This window comes from Saccopteryx leptura, chromosome 4, assembly GCF_036850995.1.
Source record: "Saccopteryx leptura isolate mSacLep1 chromosome 4, mSacLep1_pri_phased_curated, whole genome shotgun sequence".
Taxonomy (NCBI): domain Eukaryota; kingdom Metazoa; phylum Chordata; class Mammalia; order Chiroptera; family Emballonuridae; genus Saccopteryx; species Saccopteryx leptura.
Window position 1 is genome coordinate 122,960,668 of NC_089506.1, and position 24,087 is coordinate 122,984,754.

At 53.5% G+C, this 24,087-nt stretch overlaps 2 protein-coding genes across 4 annotated transcripts in view; one reads left to right on the top strand and one right to left on the bottom strand.

The window, feature by feature from the left end:
* PGS1 (phosphatidylglycerophosphate synthase 1) overlaps positions 1 to 20,799 on the top strand; it is a 48,305-nt gene extending 27,506 nt beyond the window's left edge. For both annotated transcript variants that reach the window (XM_066381412.1, XM_066381413.1), the window contains 3 exons: positions 7,895 to 8,043; positions 13,038 to 13,166; positions 20,108 to 20,799. In XM_066381412.1, coding sequence (XP_066237509.1) covers positions 7,895 to 8,043; positions 13,038 to 13,157 — 269 coding nt within the window. In that variant the 3' untranslated portion in view covers positions 13,158 to 13,166; positions 20,108 to 20,799. The remainder of the gene's footprint in view (positions 1 to 7,894; positions 8,044 to 13,037; positions 13,167 to 20,107) is intronic.
* DNAH17 (dynein axonemal heavy chain 17) overlaps positions 19,953 to 24,087 on the bottom strand; it is a 106,785-nt gene continuing 102,650 nt past the window's right edge. For both annotated transcript variants that reach the window (XM_066381411.1, XM_066381410.1), the window contains exons 77-80: positions 23,521 to 23,703; positions 22,548 to 22,691; positions 21,412 to 21,637; positions 19,953 to 20,200 (exon numbers count right to left, since the gene is read on the bottom strand). In XM_066381411.1, the coding sequence (XP_066237508.1) occupies positions 19,953 to 20,200; positions 21,412 to 21,637; positions 22,548 to 22,691; positions 23,521 to 23,703 (801 nt within the window). The remainder of the gene's footprint in view (positions 20,201 to 21,411; positions 21,638 to 22,547; positions 22,692 to 23,520; positions 23,704 to 24,087) is intronic.

Consider the following 24,087-nt stretch of genomic DNA (forward strand, 5'->3'; position numbering starts at 1 on the left):
GTTGGCTTTATTATTTCTGAGAATAATAGCGGTGCCTAGGGGTAGAGTGTTGGAGACAGACAGCTGGACAGTGACTTTCAGAGGTGATGTCTGTGTCCAGACAGTGCTGGCTTCTTGTCTGCCCTGTGGCTCTATCAGTGAGGGGATCCCTGTTGCTTTGGGTCCCCAGACCAGCTTGGCCCATCAGTTCTAACTGTGCTGGGGGTTATTTCCCTGAAGCTACATTGTGCAGTGACTCCCCAGTTACCGTGGAAACAGAAACACCCAACTGGCTTTTCCAGTGTGTCTTGCCTTTTCCCGGACTGGTGTGCTCCTGCCACACCCTCCCTTCACCCTGATGCGGGCGGGCCCTGCAGCCCAGGAGCACTGGACTACTGGGGAAAGCCAGGAATCCCGGGGCATGCGAGTGCATGTGCGAGGGGGGAGAGAGAGAATGATGGGGGAGGGGACATGAAGAAGGGGCCTCACCCTAAAGCGCAGAGCCAGGAGTCAGAGATCATAGAGCTGTAGTGAGAGGCCAGGGTCCTTTCCTGCCCAGTGGCTGTGATGAGAGGAGGGTCTTAAGCCAGCCTGCTTCTGGCTCTACTCTTTTTTTTTTTTTTTAATTTTTTTTTTTTTTTCTTTATTATTTACTCATTTTAGAGAGGAGAGAGAAAGAACGGGGGGGGGGGGGGCAGAAAGCATCAACTCTCATATGTACCTTGACCAGACAAGTGCAGGGTTTTGAACTGGCGACCTCAGCGTTCCAGGTCGACGCTTTATCCACCGTACCACCACAGGTCAGGCCTGGCTCTGCTTTTGATGGTCACTTTCCCCACAGCCATCTAGGAGGGATGTGGCCTGTGTCGGATGAGCAGGGAGCCTAGGTGGTGGCGTGGTTGGAGCCACGAACCATTTCTTGACTGTCTATCCTTTCAAGGGCTGTGCTGGGCACAGATGGTGTGTCTATCTGGGTGTGTCTACATGTGGACCCTGAAAAATTCCCACCATGGCTGAGTAGCCTAAAGTACCATGATCCTTACTCAGGCTCCTGAGGAGAGGACAGGACAGGACAGGCCAGTCTCAGCTCCTCCCGCCTCCTGCGAGCCCCTGGGCAAGGAGAGGAAGCTGGGCCCCCTGTTCGCTGTTTCCGGGTACCAGCATTGCACACCCTGGGCATCGGAGGACTGGCTGTGTGTGGAACCTGCTGGTATCCTGTGAGCCTGGTGATGCAAGAAATCTGCATGGTCCCCGCCCACTGGAAGGTGGTCAGCTAGGTGGGGAAAAACAGCCTTGCCATGGGAGGTGACCACACCGGGCAACAGGTGCCGCATGGCAGTGAATCTGGTGACCTGCACAACTGGGGTGTCCTCTGCAGTGTTTTCTGTGTTACTGTCAGGTCAAGCCATGCTGGAAAGGAGTGTGACCGCCTAGACTGCAGAGTGGTTGGGCTCCCCTGGTGCACCTGGCCGGGTTCTCAGCAGACTTGAGTATATGTCACCGTTAATAAATTGAGCTGGAGGTCAGATGTCTCAAGAACCAGAGGAGCCTCCCCTATTTAAAGGCATGTGCTAGAGACCTCTTGCAACATGGTTTGCCTGTTTACCTTTGGTTTAGATTTCTGCAAAGGATGCCTGCTCAGAGCTCTGAGGAGACCTGTGTAAACATGAGTCAGCCAAGAGGTTACCAGACCCGGAGTCTCAGAGCCTCGTCCTCGAGCCACGTTCACCTTTGGTTTAAAGGGCAGGACCTTTGGCAGAGGTTCAGTGTCTGTACAGTGGGGTGAGGGCACAGGTTCGCACTCGGGAGAGAAGGGTGGTGAGATGTGCCTGGTGGACACACAGCGGGAGTCTTAGGTCCTTGGCGAGGAGAGGTGTCCTTGTAACCTGTAATTTCTGTTGCTGTTCTTCCTGTGTCATGAGGCCACAGGTCTTACCTGCATCTCAGCCTCTACAGAGGCCACTGGGGTAGGTGTGCACATTAGACCTCAGTCAGCTGGCTGCTCTAGGATTCCTGGTTTGTCATTTTCCTGGGGCCTGGCCCTGGCCTTTGCCCACGAAGCGTGGTGGGACAGGCCCTGGGAATAGGGGCAGCGTTCAGACTCCTGGTGGAGAGCTCCAGGAGTGCTGTAGGCAGGGCCTCCACGGTCACTGGGTCTCTTTTTGTAACATTTGCAGATGTTAGCTGCTGGGCATTGCACTTTAAATATGGTAGCTTATGGGATTAATGTTTTTCTTAAAGCTGAAAATTTGTACCCTTTTGCCTGTTTTACTTTATTTTACTAAAGACAGTTTGTTAGAGCAGTTTTAGGTTCATAGCAAAATTGAGCATAAGGTAGAGAGATTTCCCATACACCCCCTGCCTGGCACCTGCACAGCTTCCCCCATTATCAACATCCGGCAACAGAGGTGCATTTGTTATAGCTGGTGACCCTGCGTGGACACATCAGTGTTGCATGAGTCCACAGTCTGTACTAGGTTCACCTTGGTGAGCTTTTTGGGGGTTTGGACAAATGCAAAGTGGCACAGGTCCACTGTCACTGTGTCACGCAGAGTGCTTTCACTGCCCTGACCTCTGATCTGTGTGTCATCGCTCCGCCCGCCCCAAGGCTCAGGTTGCCATTGATTTCTTCACTGTCACCATAGTTTGGTCTTTTCTGGAACGTCAGAGAGCTTGAATCACACAGTGTGAAGCCTTCTCAGGTGGGTTTTCCTCACTTGGTAATGAACATGTAAGGGTCTTCTGAGTCTCCACTGCAGAGACAGCTCATTGTGTTTACTGCTGAGAACATTCCTTTGTCTGAATGTGCCGCAGCTTATCTGTTCCCCGGCTGAGGGCATCTCAGCTGCTTCCAGGGGTTCCCCTTTCTTTCTTCTTTCTTTTTTTTTAGAGAGAGAGGGAAATAGGAAGGGAGAGAGATGAGAAGCATCAACTCATAGTTGTATCACTTTAGTTGTTCATTGATTGCTTTCTCATACATACCTTGACTGGGGGGGCTTAAGCCAAGCCAGTGACCCCTTGCTCAAACCAACAACCTTGGCTTAAGCCAGCGACCATGAGATCATGTCCATGAACCCACACTCAAGCTGATGATCCTGCACTCAAGCTAGTGAGCCTGTGTTCAAGCCGTCAACTTTGGGGTTTCAAATCTGGGACCTCAGTGTTACAAGTTGACATTGTATGCACTGCACCACCACTGGTCAGGCCAGGGCTTCCCCTTTCAGACCTGGTCCTGGTGGAGAGGGGCCCAGGGAGCCAGGCACAGAATGGCTTTGTCACAGTTGTAAGGTCTATATCTATGTGTAGGCACACTAACCTCGAGGCAGCAGCTTCAGGGGAGCCCACGTGTGTGTAGGCGAGATCTGGTGGGCTCTGCTTTGTGGGGGGGCAGCTGAAGGGTGGGGTGTGAAGCTTGCAGCTCTCCTGGTCTTGCCCAGCCCCAGCCAGCAGCCCCCCCAGGCTCCGGCCACATCCAGGCTGTGTGGCCACAGACTTGTAGGCATGCATTTCAAGGAAAGGCTCAGGAAGTAAGTGTGGGACATTGACTTTGATTCATCTGGACACAATGTTGTAGCGTTGGCACTCTGTGTGGCTAAGGCCTGGCCAGTCACAGATTAAGAGATTTCTGGCTCATACTGACAGAGAAACCTGTTAATGATTGTGAGAATTGTCACTGTTTTTACTGCCTTCCCGACAGGCTGCTTGGCACAATGCCCAAAAGTGATCTTGTAGTGAGAGCTGGGCAGCTCCACCCTGTGCACCTGGTCACATGGACTGTCCCCCCCCACCCCCATGGCAGGCAGCAGGTGTGCTCCAGGGGCAAGGCCACAATTGCTCACCTGCGACTAGAGCCTGACCGACTTCCCAGCCTCCGGCGTGTTCCATGCTGTTCTGGCAATGGTACAGGTGACTAGGAGAGGACTGTGATGCCTCTGTCCCCTCCTGTTTTTAGTCTGAGAGCCCTCTGCAATTTACTGCAGAATATTGTGGGGGCAGGGGAAGGAAGGGTATGCAAGTTTGAATTGTTCTTGAAGTGATCATTAACAAAACCTCCAGTTCAAAGTGTCCACAAGCTCCTGCTTTCAAGCCCCAGGGCATCCTGTGCTTAATTTAATCCTCACTTGTTGGAGGAGGCTGTACTGTTCAAACGGCATTACTGAGTGCCTGCTGTGTGCTAGCTGTGTTCAGGGCACTGGGGTCAGGACACCACTCCAGACTCCCTGCCCTCCTGCGGCTTGTAGATAATAAGCAGATGAGTCTGTTCAAAACAGTGTCCAGTCATGGGGAGGGCTGTGAAGGAAACAGAGCAGAGGGTGTCTCTGAGGAGGTGACATGTCAGGGACAGACATGAAGCCTGAGACCATGCTGGCCTGAAGAGCAGTGTGGAGAGGTGTGGTGGGGAGCCCAGTGAGGGGGGCTGGGAGTGGGGGGCGGTGTGGTGGGGAGCCCAGTGAGGGGGGCTGGAGTGGGGGGAGGTGTGGTGGGGAGCCCAGTGAGGGGGGCTGGGAGTGGGGGGCGGTGTGGTGGGGAGCCCAGTGAGGGGGGCTGGAGTGGGGGGAGGTGTGGTGGGGAGCCCAGTGAGGGGGGCTGGGAGTGGGGGGCGGTGTGGTGGGGAGCCCAGTGAGGGGGGCTGGGAGTGGGGGGCGGTGTGGTGGGGAGCCCAGTGAGGGGGGCTGGGAGTGGGGGGCGGTGTGGTGGGGAGCCCAGTGAGGGGGGCTGGGAGTGGGGGGCGTAGGCCCGGGATATCAGCATCAGCAAGGGCTGGACCGTGGAGGCGAGTGCTGCAAGGGGCCTCTGGGTCACTTGGTTCCCGTCAGAATGAGGCTGCTAAGTGGGGAGGGACTGTGGCTGTGAGAGGAGCAGGAACAGGTGTCCTCCTTTTTTAAGAGGGCTCAGTGGGCCTGACCTGTGGTGGCACAGTGGGATAAAGCGTCGACCTGGAACACTGAGGTCACCGGTTCAAAATCTTGGGCTTGCCTGGTCAAGGCACATATGGGAGTTGATGCTTCCTGCTCCTCCCCCTTCTCTCTCTCTCTCTGTCTCTCTCTAAAAAAAAAAAAAAAGAGGGCTCAGTGGGCAGCAGGTTGCCTGGCCCAGAGCTGGGAAGCAGCAGTCTTGGGACCCCTGTCCAGGCACCCGTGGGCCCTATAGCACCCACACCTGCCTCGCCCTAACTTGGCGGTTCCTGGAATGGTGCAGGTGTGAGCAGCCCAAAGGTTAGGCCCTGGGTGAGGAGCTGGGGTTGATGACAGTTTTCTCGCCAGCTGGGAAGTGTTATGCTTCCCGACAGTGAGTTTGTCTGTAGTCACCTGGCTCCTAGCCCGAGGGATGAAACAGCTCACAAGGGCCTCTTGCCCCCCTCTTCCCAAAGTGAACACTCCCAGTCGTGGTCAGGCACAGGGCAGGAGCTGGATGCTCCTGACTGGCGAGCTTTGGTCTCGAGGACCTGGTTCCCAGCTCCCGTCGCACCATTTATGCTCTCTGATAGATCTCAGTGAGAGGAGACTGCAGGGCAGTGGGGGTGGTTGCAGCTCCCCAGCGTGGTCAGCGGGGTAAAAGTTGTGCTACCTGTATAATCCCAAGTGCTCAAGAGGAGTCCAGCCTGGGCCCGGGAGGCTGCGGCAGCAGGGAGAGGAGACAGGATGTTGGTGTGTCTCCCACTTCTGCAGGCTCCTGGGAGGTGTACATACTGTGTAAAAGATACAGTGTATCGGTGACACTCAAGTTCTGTTTTGGGGTGGCGGTTAGGATAAACGGGGGCAGGTTGGTCATGAGAATAGGTTAAAAAGCAGGGGTACATGTAGGGGACCTATGGGTGGGCAGGCAATGGCTGCCTGCCCTGACAGCCGAGCCCTAGGCTGCCTTGTGAGAGAGCAATCTATGTTTACTCAGATTTTACAAATAAAAGTGCCCATAGAATCAAGGCCCTTCGACTACCCCCACCAGACCCTGTGGTGCAGGAGCTGTGGATGGACAGTCAGTGAGGCATGGTCCACATTAGCTGTAACCATGTCTTCCATGTGCGGGTTGGGCCTCACTCTTTTTTGCCCTCACCCACCCCTCTGTGAGCAGGCTTGGAGGGCGGGCTGATGAGTGCTGAGTGGACCCAGTGTGTAAGGGGCTACGCTTGGCATCAGAAGAGTTGGGACAGTAACGGCAGTTGGGTGGAGCTTTCTGCTTCTGAGTCTGGTGGAGGCCTGTGCCTTGCCCATCCCTCCCAGCTCTAGGCTTTGTGGCCCAGGGGGATGTGAGCCTGGTGGCAATGTAGAGGACAAGTGTGGCCATCTGGAACAGAGTGCCAGGGCCAGCCTGGCCACCCTGTGGTCTCCCAACACAGGGTAAGGTAGCCACCGTTTGCGACATGGCAGTGGCCCAGTAGGGCAGGACAGTTGATTGAGCAGTACATCAGGCGAGCAAGTGGCTTTGACGTGGCTCCTGCATGCGTGTGCGTGTGCGTAAGCATGCATGTGTGTGCACGCAGGTGACGTGTGTGCGTAGGTGTGCTTGTGCATGTGTGTAGGGGTCAGGCACATTACAGGAAGAGGCAGCTGAGCAGCAGCATCTCTTACCCAAGATGTTCTTGGAAACACTCTTGCCCTGAGTGAGAATTAGGCTTCTATTTTAGGAGCTCGGTGTACATTACATGTTGTTCGCTTGTGATGACCATGTGTGGCCGTGGACCTTTTGAAAAGGTCATGTTGGCAGAGGAGAGACAATGGTGTGGGGGTGTCAGGAGGGTTGCCGCAAGCGAGGAGCTCTGTACAGGAGCCAGATGGGTCGGTCACACTGACACAAGGCTGAATGTCCTTGGTGCTGGTGAGGGTGCAGCATGGAGGGGAAGGTGGAGCCAGATCTAGGCTCTGACGGAGGAAGGAGTCGTCTTCAGCAGTAGTTCTGACGGTGCTGGGCTGTATGAGCAGGCCCTGGACTTGGGGGAGGAGGCAGAATGGGAGGACAGGATGCAGAGCTGGGGGCCTGCCTGTGCTCTCTTTCATGTGACATGGCAGTTTCTGAGAGGATCCATGACCACCTTTATAGAATGTCACCATGGTGTTGTCAGAGACTGCAAGTTCCCAGGGTGGCTGGACAGCAGCCCACGGCCACTCGGCCATGTGTACTGTGCCCTGCCTCAGCTCTGACTGTGTGTTGGCCTGCCAGCTCCTTTCTAGGGAAAAAGGGAAGCAGTGCTCCCTGGGGTGGGGCTGACTGGCAGGGCCTCTGCGGTTCTCTCTCCATGGCCTCCAGTGGGCGTTGCTGTTGGCTTAGAAGTCTCTGAGCTCCAGTAGGGACTCCTGGTGCCCATTTGTGTTTTGTCTGTTGTGGTACGTTCACAGGCTGAGATAGGGAGAGTTGTGTGTCCCTCGGAGTGAAGGGCCTGCTGGTCTTCAGGCGGATGCAGGATGGGGAAACCTGTCCTCACCCCATGTAACAGCCCCATAATTGGTCCCTCGCCCGCCACGTCAGCACCACGTGGCTTCTTTCCCTTGGTGTGTGGAGGACGATGGTGCCTCTGGCTACGGGGCTGAGTTCTAGTGGCTGGTCTGCAGTGGAGGCAGTTCAGAGAGTGGGCCTCTGGATCTTCTAGGACGCCCTAGTTAGTGTGGTGGGTGTAACAGCAGAGCCTGAGCCCGAGCGTCACCAGGTTCCCTCTAAGAACCCACTCGGCTTGGAAAAGGCAGTGTGGCAGAGGGGACAAGGTCTGTCCCTGTGAGCCACTTGGGGGTGTATGTGCCAGGCTGCCCATGGACCATGAGGTCCCTGCCCCTCCTGTGGCACCTGGGGATGGTTTGCAGCCTGTCTGTCTTCCCCCAGTGGTCCTGGGGTGGGCTGCTTTTTTCTTGGGTTGCAGGGAGGTGTGGAGTGGCCCGGACAGATACTGTGCTCACTCCTGTCTGCATGTTTCCTTCTCCCACAGGCCTCTGGCTGTACCTGGCGGGAAGCAGCCTGCCCTGTCTCACGCTGATTGGCTCTCCTAATTTTGGGTACAGGTCAGTCCACCGGGACCTGGAGGCCCAGATTGCCATTGTGACGGAGAGCCAGGCCCTGCAGCAGCAGCTTCACCAGGTTAGTTGGGCGAGTGGGATTTCCCAGGGTGAAGAAGGCATAGCTGGGTGCTCAGTACTGCCTGTGTCACCGGTCCCTTAGAGCCTTGGTCAGCAAACTGCGGCTCGTGAGCCACACGCGGCTCTTTGCCCCCTTGAGTGCAGCTCGTTGGCCAGCTTAGCAGTACCCTAATTAAGTTAATAACAATGTATCTACCTATATAGTTTAAGTTTAAAAAATTTGGCTCTCAAAAGAAATTTCATTGTACTGTTGATATTTGGCTCTGTTGACTAATGAATTTGCTGACCACTGCCTTAGACTATCCCGCTGGGGGCTGAGAGTGAGAGAGAACCGAGTCCTTGACAGTCTGCTAGGGGTGAGGATGCTGCCGCCAAGGGAACCTGTAGTCCAGGGTGGCCACTCCTCCCGCAGGGGCTGCTTCCTGGAGGGGAGAGCCCTGTTCTCCCCTTCCTGGGATGTGAGTACAGCATGGTTCCCAGTCTCTTCTAGGAATACAGACTCACTGTGTAGGGTGCAAGGGGAGGAGCCAGGCTTGCTCAGGATGTGGGCCCTAACTTTAGGGAGGAGCTCTAGGCAGCATCCTGTCATTTCTGTAAAAGACTGTGTGGGGGAGGCAGAAGAAGGCGGGTGGCCCAGGCAGAGGGGCACACAGGGAGCAGTGTCTTTGCAAGGGGAGCCGAAGAAGCCGGAAGAGGAGGCCACCCTTGCAGAGATCCCGGAGGCTGTGCAGAGGGGTTCACAGAGAAGTGACCCCAGGGACTTTGACATCTCTGCCCACAGATCTCCGTGCCCCAAGTCAGTCCTTTTGCAGGGGCACTTTGGGTCGGTTTATTTCAGAGTGGGTTCATTTGGTGATAGTGTGGCTTGAGTCAGTTTTGAGATTGAATATGGAGGTGGATTCAGTGCCTGGGGGAGTACCAGGCCAGGAGCAGGGCCCCTCCTGCGTGTTTGCAGGGTCTGGACCAGAGGAAACTTATGGGCAGCCTCTGTCTCCCCACATGTCTGGGGGTGGTGCTTGAGCAAGGCAGGGTCTTTTTCTCTTGGGGAGTGCCAGAGTCTTAGAGCTCTGTGTTGCTCTTTTCGTGCTCATGGCTGTCGCAAGACTTCTTTCCCTGAAGCAGGCGTGATAAGAGAAGACCAGCACTCTCCCTGAGAGCGAGGGGCGGGGCCTGCGAGACCACCTGACTAGCTTGGGCTGGCTCGGCATGGTGGTTTAGACAGGTGATTGAGTGAGGGTGGTCCTCCACAGTCTTCCTCTCCTGTTTCCCTTGGGAGAGGCTCCCACAGCACCTGGTCGGTCTGTACTCTCAGCCATTTGGAAGTTGGTGGAGCAGCCCTTTTCCTGCGCTAGGGCTGAAGAGTGAGGGGCTCAGGCCCCTGCCCTCCATGCTGCTGGCAGGCTAGCGACCCTCCGCCAAGGCCAGAGAAGCAAGGTGAGAGCAACGCTTCCCTGCCAGGGTGGGGAGGCAGCCACTCCTCAAGGTTGGCAGTGGTCTCTGCCCTCGCTTTACACCAGTGGTCCCTAACCCCCGGTCCGTGGGCCATTTGGTACCGGTCCGCAGAGAAAGAATAAATAACTTATATTATTTCCATTTTATTTATATTTAAGTCTGAACGATGTTTTATTTTAAAAAAATGACCAGGTTCCCTCTGTTACATCCGTCTAAGACTCACTCTTGACGCTTGTCTCGGTCACATGATACATTTATCCATCCCACCCTAAAGGCCGGTCCGTGAAAATATTTTCTGACATTAAACTGGTCTGTGGCCCAAAAAAGGTTGGGGAGCACTGCTTTATGGCAGTCAGGTTTACTTTCTGTTTCAAGTGGAGTAGAGGAGTTGCTGGGAACCCATTAGTTCTTGTACATGCAAGTGTGTATCTGATGGACTTGTCATGCTGTTGAGACTCGGGAATGTAGCAGCGTGCCCATGGGCAGGAACCTGGATGGTGCCTTGGCCTCCTGCATCTGTGGTCTTGACAAGGAAGCCTTTCTGTGGAAGGGGCCAGCTTCCCTTCAGAGGACACTGCTCAGAGGCCCACTGGTGACTGTGTGAGGCTTTTATTCTCCAGTGTTTGGGAATTACTGTTGCGAAATTGTTGGAGCCTTTGTTGACGGGAGGAAACGGTCACGGCCTTGTTGCCTGGGATCTGCCTCCTGTGATCTGGGAATCTTGTCTGGCTGAGTGGGGCCATGTGCCGGGAAGGACCCCACAACCAGGGGCAAGAGGAAGTGGCAATGGTCATGCTCTGGGTGGCCAGTGGAGAATGTGACCGGCTCAGCAGGTTTCTGGCTACAAGGAGGCTTCCAGCCAGGGACAGAGGAAGCCCCCACAGCCTAGGTTCCAGCAGGGGACACTGGTCTCAGGGCAGGCTGGTGCAGAAGGTTCTGACATGCAGCTGTCAGCAGCGGCTGTCCTGGCCTTTCTGCCTCAGCTGCAAAGAAGCCCGGTCTGCACAGACTGAGGCAGAACCCCAGTCTGGGAGGCTCTGCCCCTGAAAGTGGAGCTGTTTGTGTGAATTTGACCTCAGGCCAGGACCAGCTGTCTGGACCTGGGCTGATTTGGGGGGACATGTCCCCCAGGCTGGTGCCCGCAGGTCCTGGTGCTGGCTTCTCACCCCACTTCCTGAGTCAGGGAACTGAGCCCACATCCTGGCTCTTGAGCAAAGCTGGGCCGGTTGTGGTCAGGAGCTGCTTTCCCAAGTGACATATTTGGGATATTTTCTTTTTCTTTCCAAACCTGACTCCCTGGGGCTTTTGATTGTGGGAGGTGGCAGTCTTTTCTATGGTGTGGCACTTCTATTCCTTACACTGATATTCTGTGCTTTGAAGTGCAGAGATGTGTTTCTAGATAATTCTGCCTATATGCTGATACTTTGGGACTGTAGCCTCCCCTAGGGAGGCCTGTCCAATGCCTGATCCTGGGACTGCCTGGCCACACAGCCTCTACACAGCCCAGAAAGTCCCTAAAACCCCGCTGCCCGGGTGTCTGCTCCCAGCAACCATCTCTGGAGCCCTCCTGGGTATGTAGGAAGGGCCTCGCTGGGGTCATATTGGGCACCGGGAATGGGAGATATTTTTATCAGAGTCCAAAGTCCCTCCCTTCACTTAGTACATACAATAAAAACTGACAGCTTCCTGGTTTTGTTCAGAGAGCGCAGTTTACCAGTTGTGACCCCAGAAAGGTTCCCTGGAGCAGCAGTGTGACCTAGATCAGCTGACTTCCTTCTGCATCCCTGGAGTGGAGTCAGGGAGGAAACTCAAGGGTTTCTGGTAATTTAATTGAAATCTTGGTTGTGTATTCATTTGAAAACATAAAGCTGGAGCCAGTGTGTGTAGACTGCTGCAAACCAGCCCCCTGAGACCGAGCTGGCTTGTCTGTCAGGCATGTCAGTCAGGGGTCCAGCCCCTTGCCTCAGCAACCAGGAACCGGGGACCAGAGCTGGGATGGGAAGGTCTGCCAGAGTGGGGGGCTACGTGGACCCAGGCCTGAGGCCTTATCCTGTTTTCCTCCCTGGGTCAGGGAGGTTGTCCAGGGACGTGCCTTTGTTCTGCCCACAGAGGAGAGCACCTGCTCCCGTGCAGGCTGGGGCAGCAGGCAGTGTTTTCTGTGGTGCTGCTGGTCTGCAGTGCACGGAGCGTCTTCATAGCATGACTGTTGGGTTCCCGTGGTCTTGTGGGATGGTGGGCAGCTACAGCCAAGGGGATTCGAGGTCCAGAGAGGAGCTCATCCCCTGCAAGAGGGAATGGCACATGTAGCATGATGTTTAAGACAGCTTCTCCTTCACCGATCCTAAACACAGTTTATGATAAGATAACTTTTTAATATGAGAGCACTAACATTCATTGGGAGAACTAGAAGACACTAGCTAGTGCTTGGTCCGCAAAGCATCGCTGAGATCATGGTTGTCCCCTATCCTTTTGTGTGCAGGTGGGAGGTGTAGCTTTTTTTTTTTTTTTTTTTGGTATTTTTCTGAAGCTAGAAACGGGGAGAGACAGTCAGACAGATTCCCGCATGCACCCGACCGGGATCCACCCGGCACGCCCACCATGGGGCGACGCTCTGCCCACCAGGGGGCGATGCTCTGCCCATCCTGGGCGTCACTCTGTCGCGACCAGAGCCACTCTAGTGCCTGGGGCAGAGGCCACGGAGCCATCCCCAGCGCCCGGGCCATCTTTGCTCCAATGGAGCCTTGGCTGCGGGAGGGGAAGAGAGAGACAGCGAGGAAGGAGAGGGGGAGGGGTGGAGAAGCAGATGGATGCTTCTCCTGTGTGCCCTGGCCGGGAATCGAACCCGGGACCCCTGCACGCCAGGCCGACGGTCTACCACTGAGCCAACCGGCCAGGGCGTTTGTTTTGTTTTTTAATGAAATTGGAATCACATGGCATATGTCACGTCATGTGTACTTTCCGACGTTAAATAAACGTTCTAGAATGTGGGCACCTTGTGGAGTGTGCTGGTTGTCCCATGGGTTTATGGTTCACTGGTTGGTGGACACTCAGGTGCTTCCCAGTTTTTCCTCATTCTCAATGCTGCTGTGATGAAGGTCAGTATGAGCTCAGTCCGTGGCTCTGGGTGCAGTTATTTGGGTGAAGTCTTGCAAGCGAAGTTTTCAGAGGTTCTGAGACCTGCTGCCAGATTGCTCCCCACCAAGGTGCCTACACCTGTCCCAGCAGCTGTGTGCGCATGAGCCCTGCTGGCTGGGCCTTCGCTGGCACTGGGTGACAGTGCAAAAACTGTCTCCTTTAAAAGGTAACCCCCATCAGTGAGGGTGAACTTCTCACTTTCTTCCACCAGCTGTATTTCTTCAACTCCAATTTGCCTGTTCCGTGCGTGTCTCAGTCTTAAAAATTTAGCTCTCACGCTTCTTAGTTTTTCTGAGGAATGTTTAAAAGAAAACTTACAGGGCAGGCTCAACACATGAAGTCGGGCCAGCAGGCGTGTCACCTGGTGCTGGAGGAGAACCCTCATTCCTGTCTGTTCCTCTTCCTCAGGAGCAGGAGCAGCTCTACCTGAGGTCAGGTGTGGTGTCCTCCGCCACCTTTAAGCAGCCAAGTCGGCAGGTGAAGCTGTGGGTGAAGATGGTGACTCCACTGATTAAGAACTTCTTCTGAGGATCACAGGTACTGCCTCTGCTGCCACCTGGCGTGGTGCTCCAGGGACCATTAGTAGGTTGCTTTGCCCCAGTCAGGCTCCTGGAACCTGGCAGGAGCCCAGGGCTCTCGTTTGTTCACTGGTTGCACATGAGTGTGTTTCTCTCAGGTCGTGGATGGTCATCAGGTGTTTGCAGCCTGGTGCTAAATGAGGCAGCCCTTCCTCTTCCGTCAGGTGCCTCTCCACTGAATCCCAGGACTGGCCGTGATGGGGTCAGCCTCACAGAGAAGGCCGCGTGACTGTGGGGATACAGAGGTAGACTCTGTGCTCCCTCCTCAAAGCCGAGCATGTGTAGAGCACGAGGCATGGTAGGGAAGGTGCTCTGCTCAGGGAGGGCCTGGTTCGTGGCCCTGGCCAGCTGTTCTTGCCAGGGGAAGATTGTGTGGCACCCAACCTTAGGGCTACGGCCGTCTCCCTGACGCTTCTATGACATGCAGTTGGTAATAGGAGACACTGTGCCCACCAAGGAGCCCGCTGTTAGCGGGGGAGGCTGCCACTTTGCCCAGTGAGTAGTCCCAGTATGAACTGTCTAGACACCAGAAGCCTGGGCAGGGTGTGGCTGCCACTAGAGGTTGGGTTCTCTTCCAGTGACCCTCTGTGTTTCTGACCCCTTTCATACCCTGACCTCAGCCCCTCTGGCCCCACATGGGATCAGTCTTCTGGCTCCACTGATCCTGCCACACTGGGGTTGGCAGGTGGGAGTGGTTGGGCCTTTGATGGGTGGGGTGGAGAGAGTGAAGGACTGTGAGGCCAGGCATTCTCAGAGTTGGTGCTCTGTGTTCACAGTGTGAGTTCCCTCGGGTCCCCTTAAAATACATTAAAAAACCCCAAATCCCCAGGCAAGGGAAACAAAAGAAAAAAATAAACAAATGGGACTACATAAAACTAAGAAGTTTTTGCACAGCAAAAGAAACCATCAACAAAATGAAAAGAAAACCCACTAAATGGAAGAACATAGTCACCAATGATACATATGATAAGGGGTTAATATCCAAAATTTATAAAGAACTTAGAAAAGTCAAGACCAGAAAAACCCACACAATCCAATTAAAAAGTGGGCAAAGCACCTAAACAGACACTTCTTTAAAGAGAACAAACAGATGGCCAATAGACATACGAAAAGATGGTCAACATCACTAATCATCAGAGAAATGCAAATTAAAACCACAATGGAATAGCACCTCATACCTTTCAGAATGGCTATCAATAAATCAACAAACAGCAATTGTTGATGAGGATGTGGAGAAAAGGGAACACTTGTGTACTATTTTTGGAAATGCACATTGGTGCAGCCACTGTAGAAAACAGTATGGAGTTACTTCAAAAAATTCAAAATGGAACTGCTTTATGACCTAGCAATTAAACTTCTAGGAATACACCTGAAGAAACCAAAACACTAATTGAAAAAAAATATATGTGGCCTGACCAGGCGGTGGCGCAGTGGATAGAGCGTTGGACTGGGATGTGGAAGACCCAGGTTCAGGACCCCAAGGTCGCCAGCTTGAGCGTGGCTCATCTGGTTTGAGCAAAAGCTCACCAGCTTGAGCCCAAGGTCACTGGCTCGAGCAAGGGGTTACTCAGTCTGCTGAAGGACCACGGTACGGTCAAGGCACATATGAGAAAGCAATCAATGAACAACTAAGGTGTTGCAACGTGCAACGAAAAACTAATGATTGATGCTTCTTATCTCTCTGTTCCTGTCTGTCCCTGTCTATCCCTCTCTCTGACTCTCTCTCTGTCTAAAAAAAAAAAAAGCAAAAAACAACAAAAAAGATATGTGGGCCTGACCTGTGGTGGCGCAGTGGATAAAGCGTCGATCTGGAAATGCTGAGGTCGCTGGTTCGAAACCCTGGGCTTGCCTGGTCAAGGCACATATGGGAGTTGATGCTTCCAGCTCCTCCCCCCTTCTCTCTCTCTGTCTCGTCTCTCCTCTCTCTCTCTCTCTCTCTCTCTCTCTGTCTCTCCCTCTCCTCTCTAAAATGAATAAATAAAAAAAACAACTAAGCTTTAAAAAAAAAATATGTGTACCCTTATGTTCATTGCAGCAATATCTACTATAGCCAAGATCCAGAAGCAACCCAAATGCCCATCAGTAGATGAGTGGATAAAAAAGCTGTGGTACATTTACTCAATAGACTAAGAAGGAAATCTTACCTTTTGTGACAGCATGGGTGGAATTGAAGAGTATCACGCTAAGTGAAATAAGCCAGTCAGAGAAAGACAAATACCATATGATTCAGTTTATATATGGAATCTAATGGACAAAATAAACTTACAAACAAAATAGAAACAGACTCATAGATTCAGAGAACAGACTAACAGCTGTCAGAGGGAAGGGGTTTGGGGGAGATTGCATGAAAAAGGTGAAGAGCTTAGCAGAGAAAAAACCTTCATAGACACAGACAACAGTATGGTGATTACCAGAAGGAAAGAAGGGTGGGAGGAAGTAGAAGAAGGTAAAGGAAAGATAAATGGTGAAAGAAGGAGACTTGACTTTGGGTGGTGAACACACAGTACAATATACAGATTATCTAATATAGACCTGTATACTTGAAACCTAGATAATTTTATTAACCAATGTCATCCCAATAAATTCAATAAATTTTTTTCTTCTTTTCCAAGCGAGAAGAGGGGAAATAGTGAGACAGACTCCCACATGCACCCTGACTGGGTCCACCTAGCAACCCCTGTCTGAGACTGATGCTCTGCCCATCTGGGGTCATACTTGCAACTGAGCTATTTTTAGCACCTGAGGTGGAGACTTCACAGAGCCATCCTCAGTACCTGGGGCCAATGAGCTCAAACTGGCCAGGGCCTTAAAAAAAATAACAAAAAACAAAAAAAAAAACCCCAAATTCCCTAACATTATAGAAAGATCATACCTGATTAAAACATCAGCAATTATTTCTTAGTGTCATCAAATACTTAGGAGGTATTTACAATTCCAATTGCCTTATAAGTATTTTTTATTTTGTTTACATTTTGTGTGTGTGTGTGTGTGACAGAGAAACAGATAGGGACAGACGGGAAGGGAGAGAGATGGAAAGCATCAATTCTTTGTTGCGGCACTTAGTTGTTCATTGATTGCTTTCTCATGTGCCTTAACCGGGGGGGCTGCAGCAGACTGAGTAACCCCTTGCTCAAGCCAGTGACCTTGGGCTCAATCGAGCTGGTGAGCTTTGCTCAAACCAGATGAGCCACACTCAAGCCGGCGACCTCAGGGTTTCGAACCTGGGTCCTCCACGTCCCAGTTCGATGCTCTATCTACTGCTCCGCCGCCTGGTCAGGCTTGTTACATTTTTTGATGCCTTTGACTCGAGGTCCCAGTAAGGTCTACATCTTGTGATTGTGACATGTCACCTAAGTCTCTTTTAATCTGTAGGCTCCCTCATTTTTTCCCCATTGAAGCGTATTTGTTGAACAAACCTTATTTTTGGGGGGTTTATTTAAAACTTTTTTTTTTTTAGAAAGAGATTAACTTGTTTTTTTGTTTTTTTAAAAAATTTATTTATTCATTTTAGGGGGGGAGAGAGAGAGAGAGAAAGAAGGGGGAGGAGCAGGAAGCATCAACTCCCATATGTGCCTGACCAGGCAAGCCAGGGTTTTGAACCGGCGACCTCAGTGTTTCCAGGTTGACGCTTTATCCACTGCGCCACCACAGGTCAGGCTACTTAAAACATTTTTGTGATCACCTCACTTCATGGGTATTTATAAAGGCCAAGGTGCCCCCTCCCCCATGGGCCTTCCAGGGGTGAGACTGGTTTCATCCCTGCATGTGGCCCTGGGGCTGCTTCCTGTGTCCTTCCTGAGGGCTGGCAGCTCTGATGGTCTCTTCATGGACCCTGTAGCCCATGCAGGCTTGCACTCACTGCTAGGTGGCTGGTTTTAGACCAAGGGCATCTGCATCCTGCCCCAGGGCCAGGCTGCCCAAAGGGGTCAGTGGTTTGGAGTTGGGTGCTGGGCATGGCCACCCTGCCCTGGGGCCGCAGCACATCAGTTAACACTGTTTACCTTCCAACTACTTATTAAATTGTCCTGTGGGACAGTTAGACCAGAGAAGCCAAAAGAATGTGCCCAGGCCCTGGGTTTTTGTTTGGAGGGAGGCTTTTGGTAAATAGTACTCGAGTTCCTGTAGGCTCAGGGGGACCAGAGCAAACCTGTGCTGCAGCTCTGCTTGAGCAACCCCACCTGTTCTCTCTGCTCCATCTCCCTTTGTCTGCTAATTACCTTCAGAGCTGCCCTGGGCAGCTCTCCCCAGACCTCAGCACCCTGACTCTCCCAGGCAGTCAGCCAGGCAGAGAGCTGATGCAGAAAGTGACTTTAGATGCAGAGCAGGTTTGCCCAGTCCACTTCCCTGTCACTGTATTGCAGCCCAGAAGTGAATCATGTCTTGGGAAGTTTGGAGATAATTTCATCAGCTACCCACAATATGTAGTATTTCAGGCTCTGAAGGCAAATTTGGGAAACCTTCCCATTTTCTGGTTATTACCAGGGTTTGAAAATGAATTATTCGGTGGCCACTGGCTATTTTATCTCCTGTCTGAGCAGTGGCTTTCCTGTCCCTCATGGCCTGGAGATGAAGGGCTGTAGTGACCCCTCCTGGCTAGCAGAGGTGGTTGCTGGGCAGCCGGGCTCCTCCGCCCAAACTCTTGCCTTTCTGGCCATAGCCCAGTTCTCTGGGCCCCATGGAGGGGTGGTTGAAGTGTTGCAGGAAAATGACACCCAAATGGAGGATAATAGACATCAGACAACTTAATAGAGGAAGAGGAATTTATTAGTATCCCGCGGAGCATGTGGGGTTGTTAGCACCAAAGCATGAGCTCCCCGAAGTTAGATTTCTTACATCTTATAAACCTTTTATAGGGTCCGGTGCAAGGGTACGTGGTTCCTTTGAGGTCCTATGTGTACCTCGTGGCTCAAGGTGGGGTGTGGGAGTTTTGGCGGGGCAGCAAGGGGGAAAGGGCTCCCAGACCCCTGTCTCTATTTAGTACGTGTCTCCAGGAGGTCAATTAGACATCTCTAGATGTGTATGATCTTTAACTGGCTGAGCCATTCATTCCTGCAGGCCTCTTCTCCTGCATTCTTCTGGTTTCTCCCCTCTCAGAAGGATGTTTTTCTTTTTTTCCTCCCTCTGACCAGCTCCACCGGGCCCAGTATTGTTGTGAATTATCAGCCTCAGAATTAGGGCTTCCAGAACCTCTTTACCCATGGTTTGGGTGAGAAAGTTTTTACAAAACTGCTGGATCAAGTGGAACTTAGAATGTGGCCAGATATTCCTAAGTGGCTGCCTTGACTTTGCTTTTAATCCTAAAAATACTATGGGTGCCAGCCTGTGGGCCCTATAAACTGCCTCCTTGTGCTGTTTCCCAGTGTATCTCCTCCTCTTGTCTGCACCCCACACCCTTACCAGCCTCCGAGGGCAGCCCAGGCTCTTTGCTGGAATGGCCTGCATCGGCAGGTCTCCCAGAGTCAGGTCTGTGGCTCGCTGGTGTCATTTGGCTGAGATGCTTCTGGTGGCATATGACACAGCCTCCTACCATGCCCCAGGTCTCAGCCAGCTCTGGCCCAGGGCAGCCCCCAAATCGGCATCACAGTACCCCATTCCCTCAAGGCAGGAGCCCATGGAATGGGGAGGGATGACCGCTGGGCTACCACACACTCTCCCCACTGGCTTGGGAGTGGGCTGCTGTGGCCTCTGTGTGCTGTCGGCTCTGTGCTGGGGCCTGCCTTTCCTTGTAGGGCATGGTGTTTTCCTTACCCCTGTCTCCTGGGCAGCTTCAGGGGCCTGAAACCTGAGAGGCTGAGTGACTTGTCCAGGAACAGGGCACTTGCCTTCCCCATGTCTCTGCAGTCTTGTTCCTAGGACTGCAGGGCATGGAGAAAGTCTCACTGGTTTGGGAGCCAGGGTATCTTGGCATCTGAGCAGCATCCCTGGACTGTTTCAGGGCATGTTTTGACCTGTGTCATGACCCCTCTCCCTTGCCCATCCAGGCTGCTGGAGGCAGGCAGCATGCAGTGTAGGACAGGGAACAGAGGCAAAGACGTTGCCCCAGTGGTAAAGAGACTTGTAGACACACTTGGCTAAGCTGGTCCCTGAATCTGAGATCATTATGGCCTGTTTTGTTCCCAGTGTTTTCAGCAAGCAGGCTGTTGATGGGGATGTGTGTTAGCTGCATGGAAATGTTGCCTTTGTGGAGTGGGGGGGAGGGGGCGGCACCACCATACCTGAGGAAGGTTCTTGTCTCAGAGAAGGGGATAATAATGCTTTAGGAGGACTGTGTGGTGGCCGCAGCTCTGTCCCCTCATTGGTGGATCATTGGCATGCAGGGGTCAGGCCGAGAGTTGTGGCTGCTATACCCTAACCCTCCCTTGATGCTGCTAGTCGGAAGAACTTAACCCAGCTGGTCCTCTTGGGCAGTCAGGACATGGAACTTTGGTTCCTAGGACACTCGCCTCGGCTGCTGGGAATCGGGGCTTATCCCCAAGCCTGTGCCAGGCCCTGGGGGCCACTAGGTACCGAGCTGAAGGCCAGCTCAGTTGACTCAGGCACAACTCAGTTATTTCATTGTTTTAATCCAAGCTGCACCCCTTCCTTCATGCTGCCCTCCACCCTTGGCTAGTCAGATGCATGTGGTTCTAATGTGTTTTAATTATTTAGAACAGAAAACAACTTCAGTTCCTATAAAGATGAGTCCTAGTCACGGGGTGGAGTTTCCAGCCGTCAGGCCTTGTGGCTGGGTCTGGATGGGGAGCGGCTAGACCTGTAGGAGCAGGGCCACGGCTGCCAGGACCCACTTTGATGCCTTTTCTTTGGTCTTCAGGTTAAAGGTCCAGACGTAGGTGGGGCCGCGGATACGTGTTTTGTAAACAGGACACTCATATATGTTCTTGGTCTCCATGCGGTCTACAGGGATGGCCTTGATGAAGATGACAGGCATGGCTGGCGTCAGCTCCTTCAGCCGCGCTTCAGTGATGACTCCGGTCTGGGTGTCCCAGCGAGCTCCTGCAGGACAGTGCTGTCAGTGAGTGAGGGGAAGGGCCGGAAGGGAGACCCCTGGCTTAGCTCTGCCCCAAAGCACACAGGCCAGGTGCCGGGCACAGGAACTGCTACAGATGGAGTTGTAAACGGATGCTACTGGGTATTGTGACAGCCCATATCCCACGTGCACTGAGCACAGCCCGGCACTACCTACTTGGCCCACTGTTCAGATTGTGATGTTCTAGAGCCTCATCTGCCAGCCTCTTCTCAGTGCAAGAAAGCACCACTGCTGGTCCCTGCACCTGTGATGTCTGTGCACATGCAGTGTCGCCTCTATATACACGAAGCTGTCACTGTGCATATGCAGTGTCCACTATACACAGCTGTCACTGTGCGCATGCAGCATCGTCTATACATGCACACGGAGCTGTCACTGTCTGTGCATATGCAGCCTTGCCTAGACACACGGAGCTGTCACTGTCCGTGCACAGGCAGTGTTGCCTACACATATGCACATGGAACTGACACTCTCCTTTATCCAGGCTGCTACTAGTTCCACACTCCCCAGTTAGTGATGTTTACATCTCCTGTCTGTAATTCCAAAATAAATCTGGAGGATGGCTGCCGCTGTGCTGTTTGTGGTGATGTGGGACCCAGAGGACCCTGACCCCTCTGCAGAAGGGGTCATGTCACTCACTGAATAGGACAGACACATGTGGTAGAGTAGTTGGCACTCAGAGTGGGGCTAAGGAAGTGGTTTGCCCGACGGTCCTGTCTGGCCAGGCTGCTCAGGCCTGGCCCTTTGGGCGCCAGGACCTGGGCTAATAGGAGGTGGACAGCCAGGCCTCCCTGAAACCTGTGCCTGGGGCAGCAGCAGCTCAGAGAGAAAGTGGGATTTGGACAGCAGCTCTAGCCAAGGGAGGATCCTGAACTCCCCCCCTCACCCACCAAATGCACATCTGTCCTGGGCTGGCTCCCTGCCCCCAGGTCTGGAAGGAGAGTCCTTCCTCACCTTGAAACAGGAACTCAGATTGAGGGTAAGCCTGCTGACTTCCGTTCCTTCCAAACCTCTTTTTGAGCCGATTGTCAGAACCTTGTCACTGTGTCCAGTCCACTCCAAGCTGCGAGCTAATGGGGCTGCTCTGAGCGCCTGTCCCATCCCCCCCTTGCAGTGCACAGCTGGTGGTTGCCAAGAGCACAATTTTGTAGGCACCATCGACTCTCTCTCTCCTCACCTTCCATGAAGAGCCCATACACATAGGAGCCCTCTCGTGGGGGGGCAGTCATATCCTCCCGGTTCTTCTTGGTCACTTCCACAGACAGACACATCTTGTCCAGCGGCCACTCATTCTTCCTGGCCATGGACTGCATGATGGCAGTGAGGAAGGATTGGGGGTTGAAGAAGCCAGCCAGCCACACTGTGGTGGGCAGGGCAAAGTCTGTTGTCCAAGCCTCGAGCTCCTGGGGGGGAAGACGAGCGGGTCATGCATGGAACTCTCAGCAGAGCACAGAGAGTGCCTGACAGACCCATCAGAGTAGCTGCAGGCCCAAGACATGCTTTCCTGTCTGGCTCCATTTTTTTTTTTTTTCATTTTTCCGAAGCTGGAAACGGGGAGGCAGTCAGACTCCCGCATGCGCCCGACCGGGATCCACCCGGCATGCCCACCAGGGGGCGATGCTCTGCCCCTCTGGGGCGTCGCTCTGTTGCATCCAGAGCCATCTTAGCGCCTGAGGCAGAGGCCATGGAGCCATCCTCAGCGCCCGGGCCATCTTTGCTCCAGTGGAGCCTTGGTTGCGGGAGGGGAAGAGAGAGACAGAGAGGAAGGAGAGGGGGAGGGGTGGAGAAGCAGATGGTCGCCTCTCCTGTGTGCCCTGGCCGGGAATCGAACCCGGGACTCCTGCACGCCAGGCCGACTCTCTACCACTGAGCCAACCGGCCAGGGCCTGGCTCCATTTTAAATGAGAGACCAAGAGTAGGAGGAGCAAGGAAGGCGGGCTGAACTTTGGGGAGAATTTGGGAACCCAAAAGAGGCTTCTGCTTTCATCATCTCGCCGCTTTCAGAAGGTGGCTCAACAGATGAGCATGTCAACTGGGCTTTCTGAGCTGTGTTGGCAAGAGCTCTATTTGTGTCACTAGAAGCTGCTTCTGCTTTAAGCTGGCTATTTTCTTCCTTTAGGGGAAATGGCCTGCATTGTCAGGCATCTGTGGGGTGTAGACCAGGCCCTTCTGGCCCTGCTCTGACAAAAGCCAGGCTAGCAGGGGCCTCTAAGCCTCTGGGGGGGGGGACACGTTCCCCCTCACAGCCATGCTCCTGTAGGCTGTGGATGGGGTGGGGTATGCTGAGGCATACCCAGGGAACCCCATCCTTACCCTGATCCGGAGCAGCAGGTCGGCGTACCAGGCCGCCAAGCCCATCATGGAGGGGTAGGCTCGGGCCACCCACATATCGGGCACGGTGTCGTAGAACAGAGCCGTGGACAGGTCTTCCATGTCAGTCGTGATGGTCAGCTCCCCCTAAGGGACAGAGAAACGGGTACTAAGGGGCCCTGGCTGTGCCACTTGGCATGGTGCAGATCTAGTATTTCACAGGCCTTGTTTCACCGACTCTTGGCAAGGCCAGGAGCACCACCCATAAGTGTTGTGAGAATGTTTCACACAGGGTGTAGGTTACCATGGTGCTTTCTGCCGGGGACTAGTCTAGATCATGCAACATCAGGGCGGTTAAGTCTTTTGCAGACCAGCAGGAAATTTCTAGTGGACCAGCAGCAGTCCATGGACTGGCAGTTGAAAACCACTGGTCTGCCTGACCAGGCAGTGGCACAGTGGATAGAGTGTTGGACTGGGATGCAGAGGACCCAGGTTCGAAACCCTGAGGTTGCTGGCTTGAATGTGGGCTCGTCTGGTTTGAACACAGCTCACCAGCTTGAGCCCAAGGTCGCTGGCTTGAGCAGGGGGTCACTTGGTCTGCTGTAGCTCCCCCCCCGCCCCCGTCAAGGCACATAAAAGAAAGCAGTCAATGAACACCTAAGGTGCCACAACGAAGAATTGATGCTTCTCATCTCTCTCCCTTCCTGTCTGTCCGTCCTTATCTGTCCCTTTCTCTGTTTCTCTCTCTGTCTCTGTCACAAAAGAAAAAAAAAGGAAACAGGAAAAAAAAACCCACTGGTCTAGGTGATTTTGGTGGCCTGTTCTGGATGCCCACAAGTCCAAACTAGGACGTGGACGGGCTCCTGCTGACGGGCCTGGGTTTGGCTGTTTGTTTTGCACTTGAGGGGTGAGTCCGCGTGCGCTGGCCAGCCCGCTTTCCATCTGTTCCTGGGGCCCGGACGACCCATATTTTTACCTTCAGCCCCAAGTTGAGCTCCTTCAGTGAGCGACGCATCTCATTGGTTAGGATATTCATCCGTTCACATTCCTGAAAGGCAACCACTACGTAGGGAGTCTTTTCTGCTGCCTTCGCCATGGTCTCGGCCATGTTGAATGCCTCCGGGATCTTCTCGAGGATGTCGTCCAGCACGGCCCTCACCTGGAAGCCGGGCCCACCAGCCCTGTCACTGCGCTACGCTGGCAGCCCTGCCCCACACTCACGGCCCCGAGTCTGGGAGCAAAGACAAGTGCGATTGCTGGAAAAATGGGACCATGTCTGACAAGGGGTAAGGGTCTTGTCTAAGAGGCTGAGTGTCCAGTCCCCATTGTCAAGGCCATGTGGCTGTGGCCATGGGAGCATCAGGCCCCCCTCACCCAGTACTTTCAGACATGCATCAGCTTCCATGGCCCTGTGGGATCATCTGATAGCTGTGGCATTGTGACATTGTCCCCAGTGTCGGCTGTCTGCAGGGACCGTGCAATGAGTGGCCCACACGACGACTGGGTACACTGCCTGCCCATCTATAGGCTTCTGGTGTCAAAA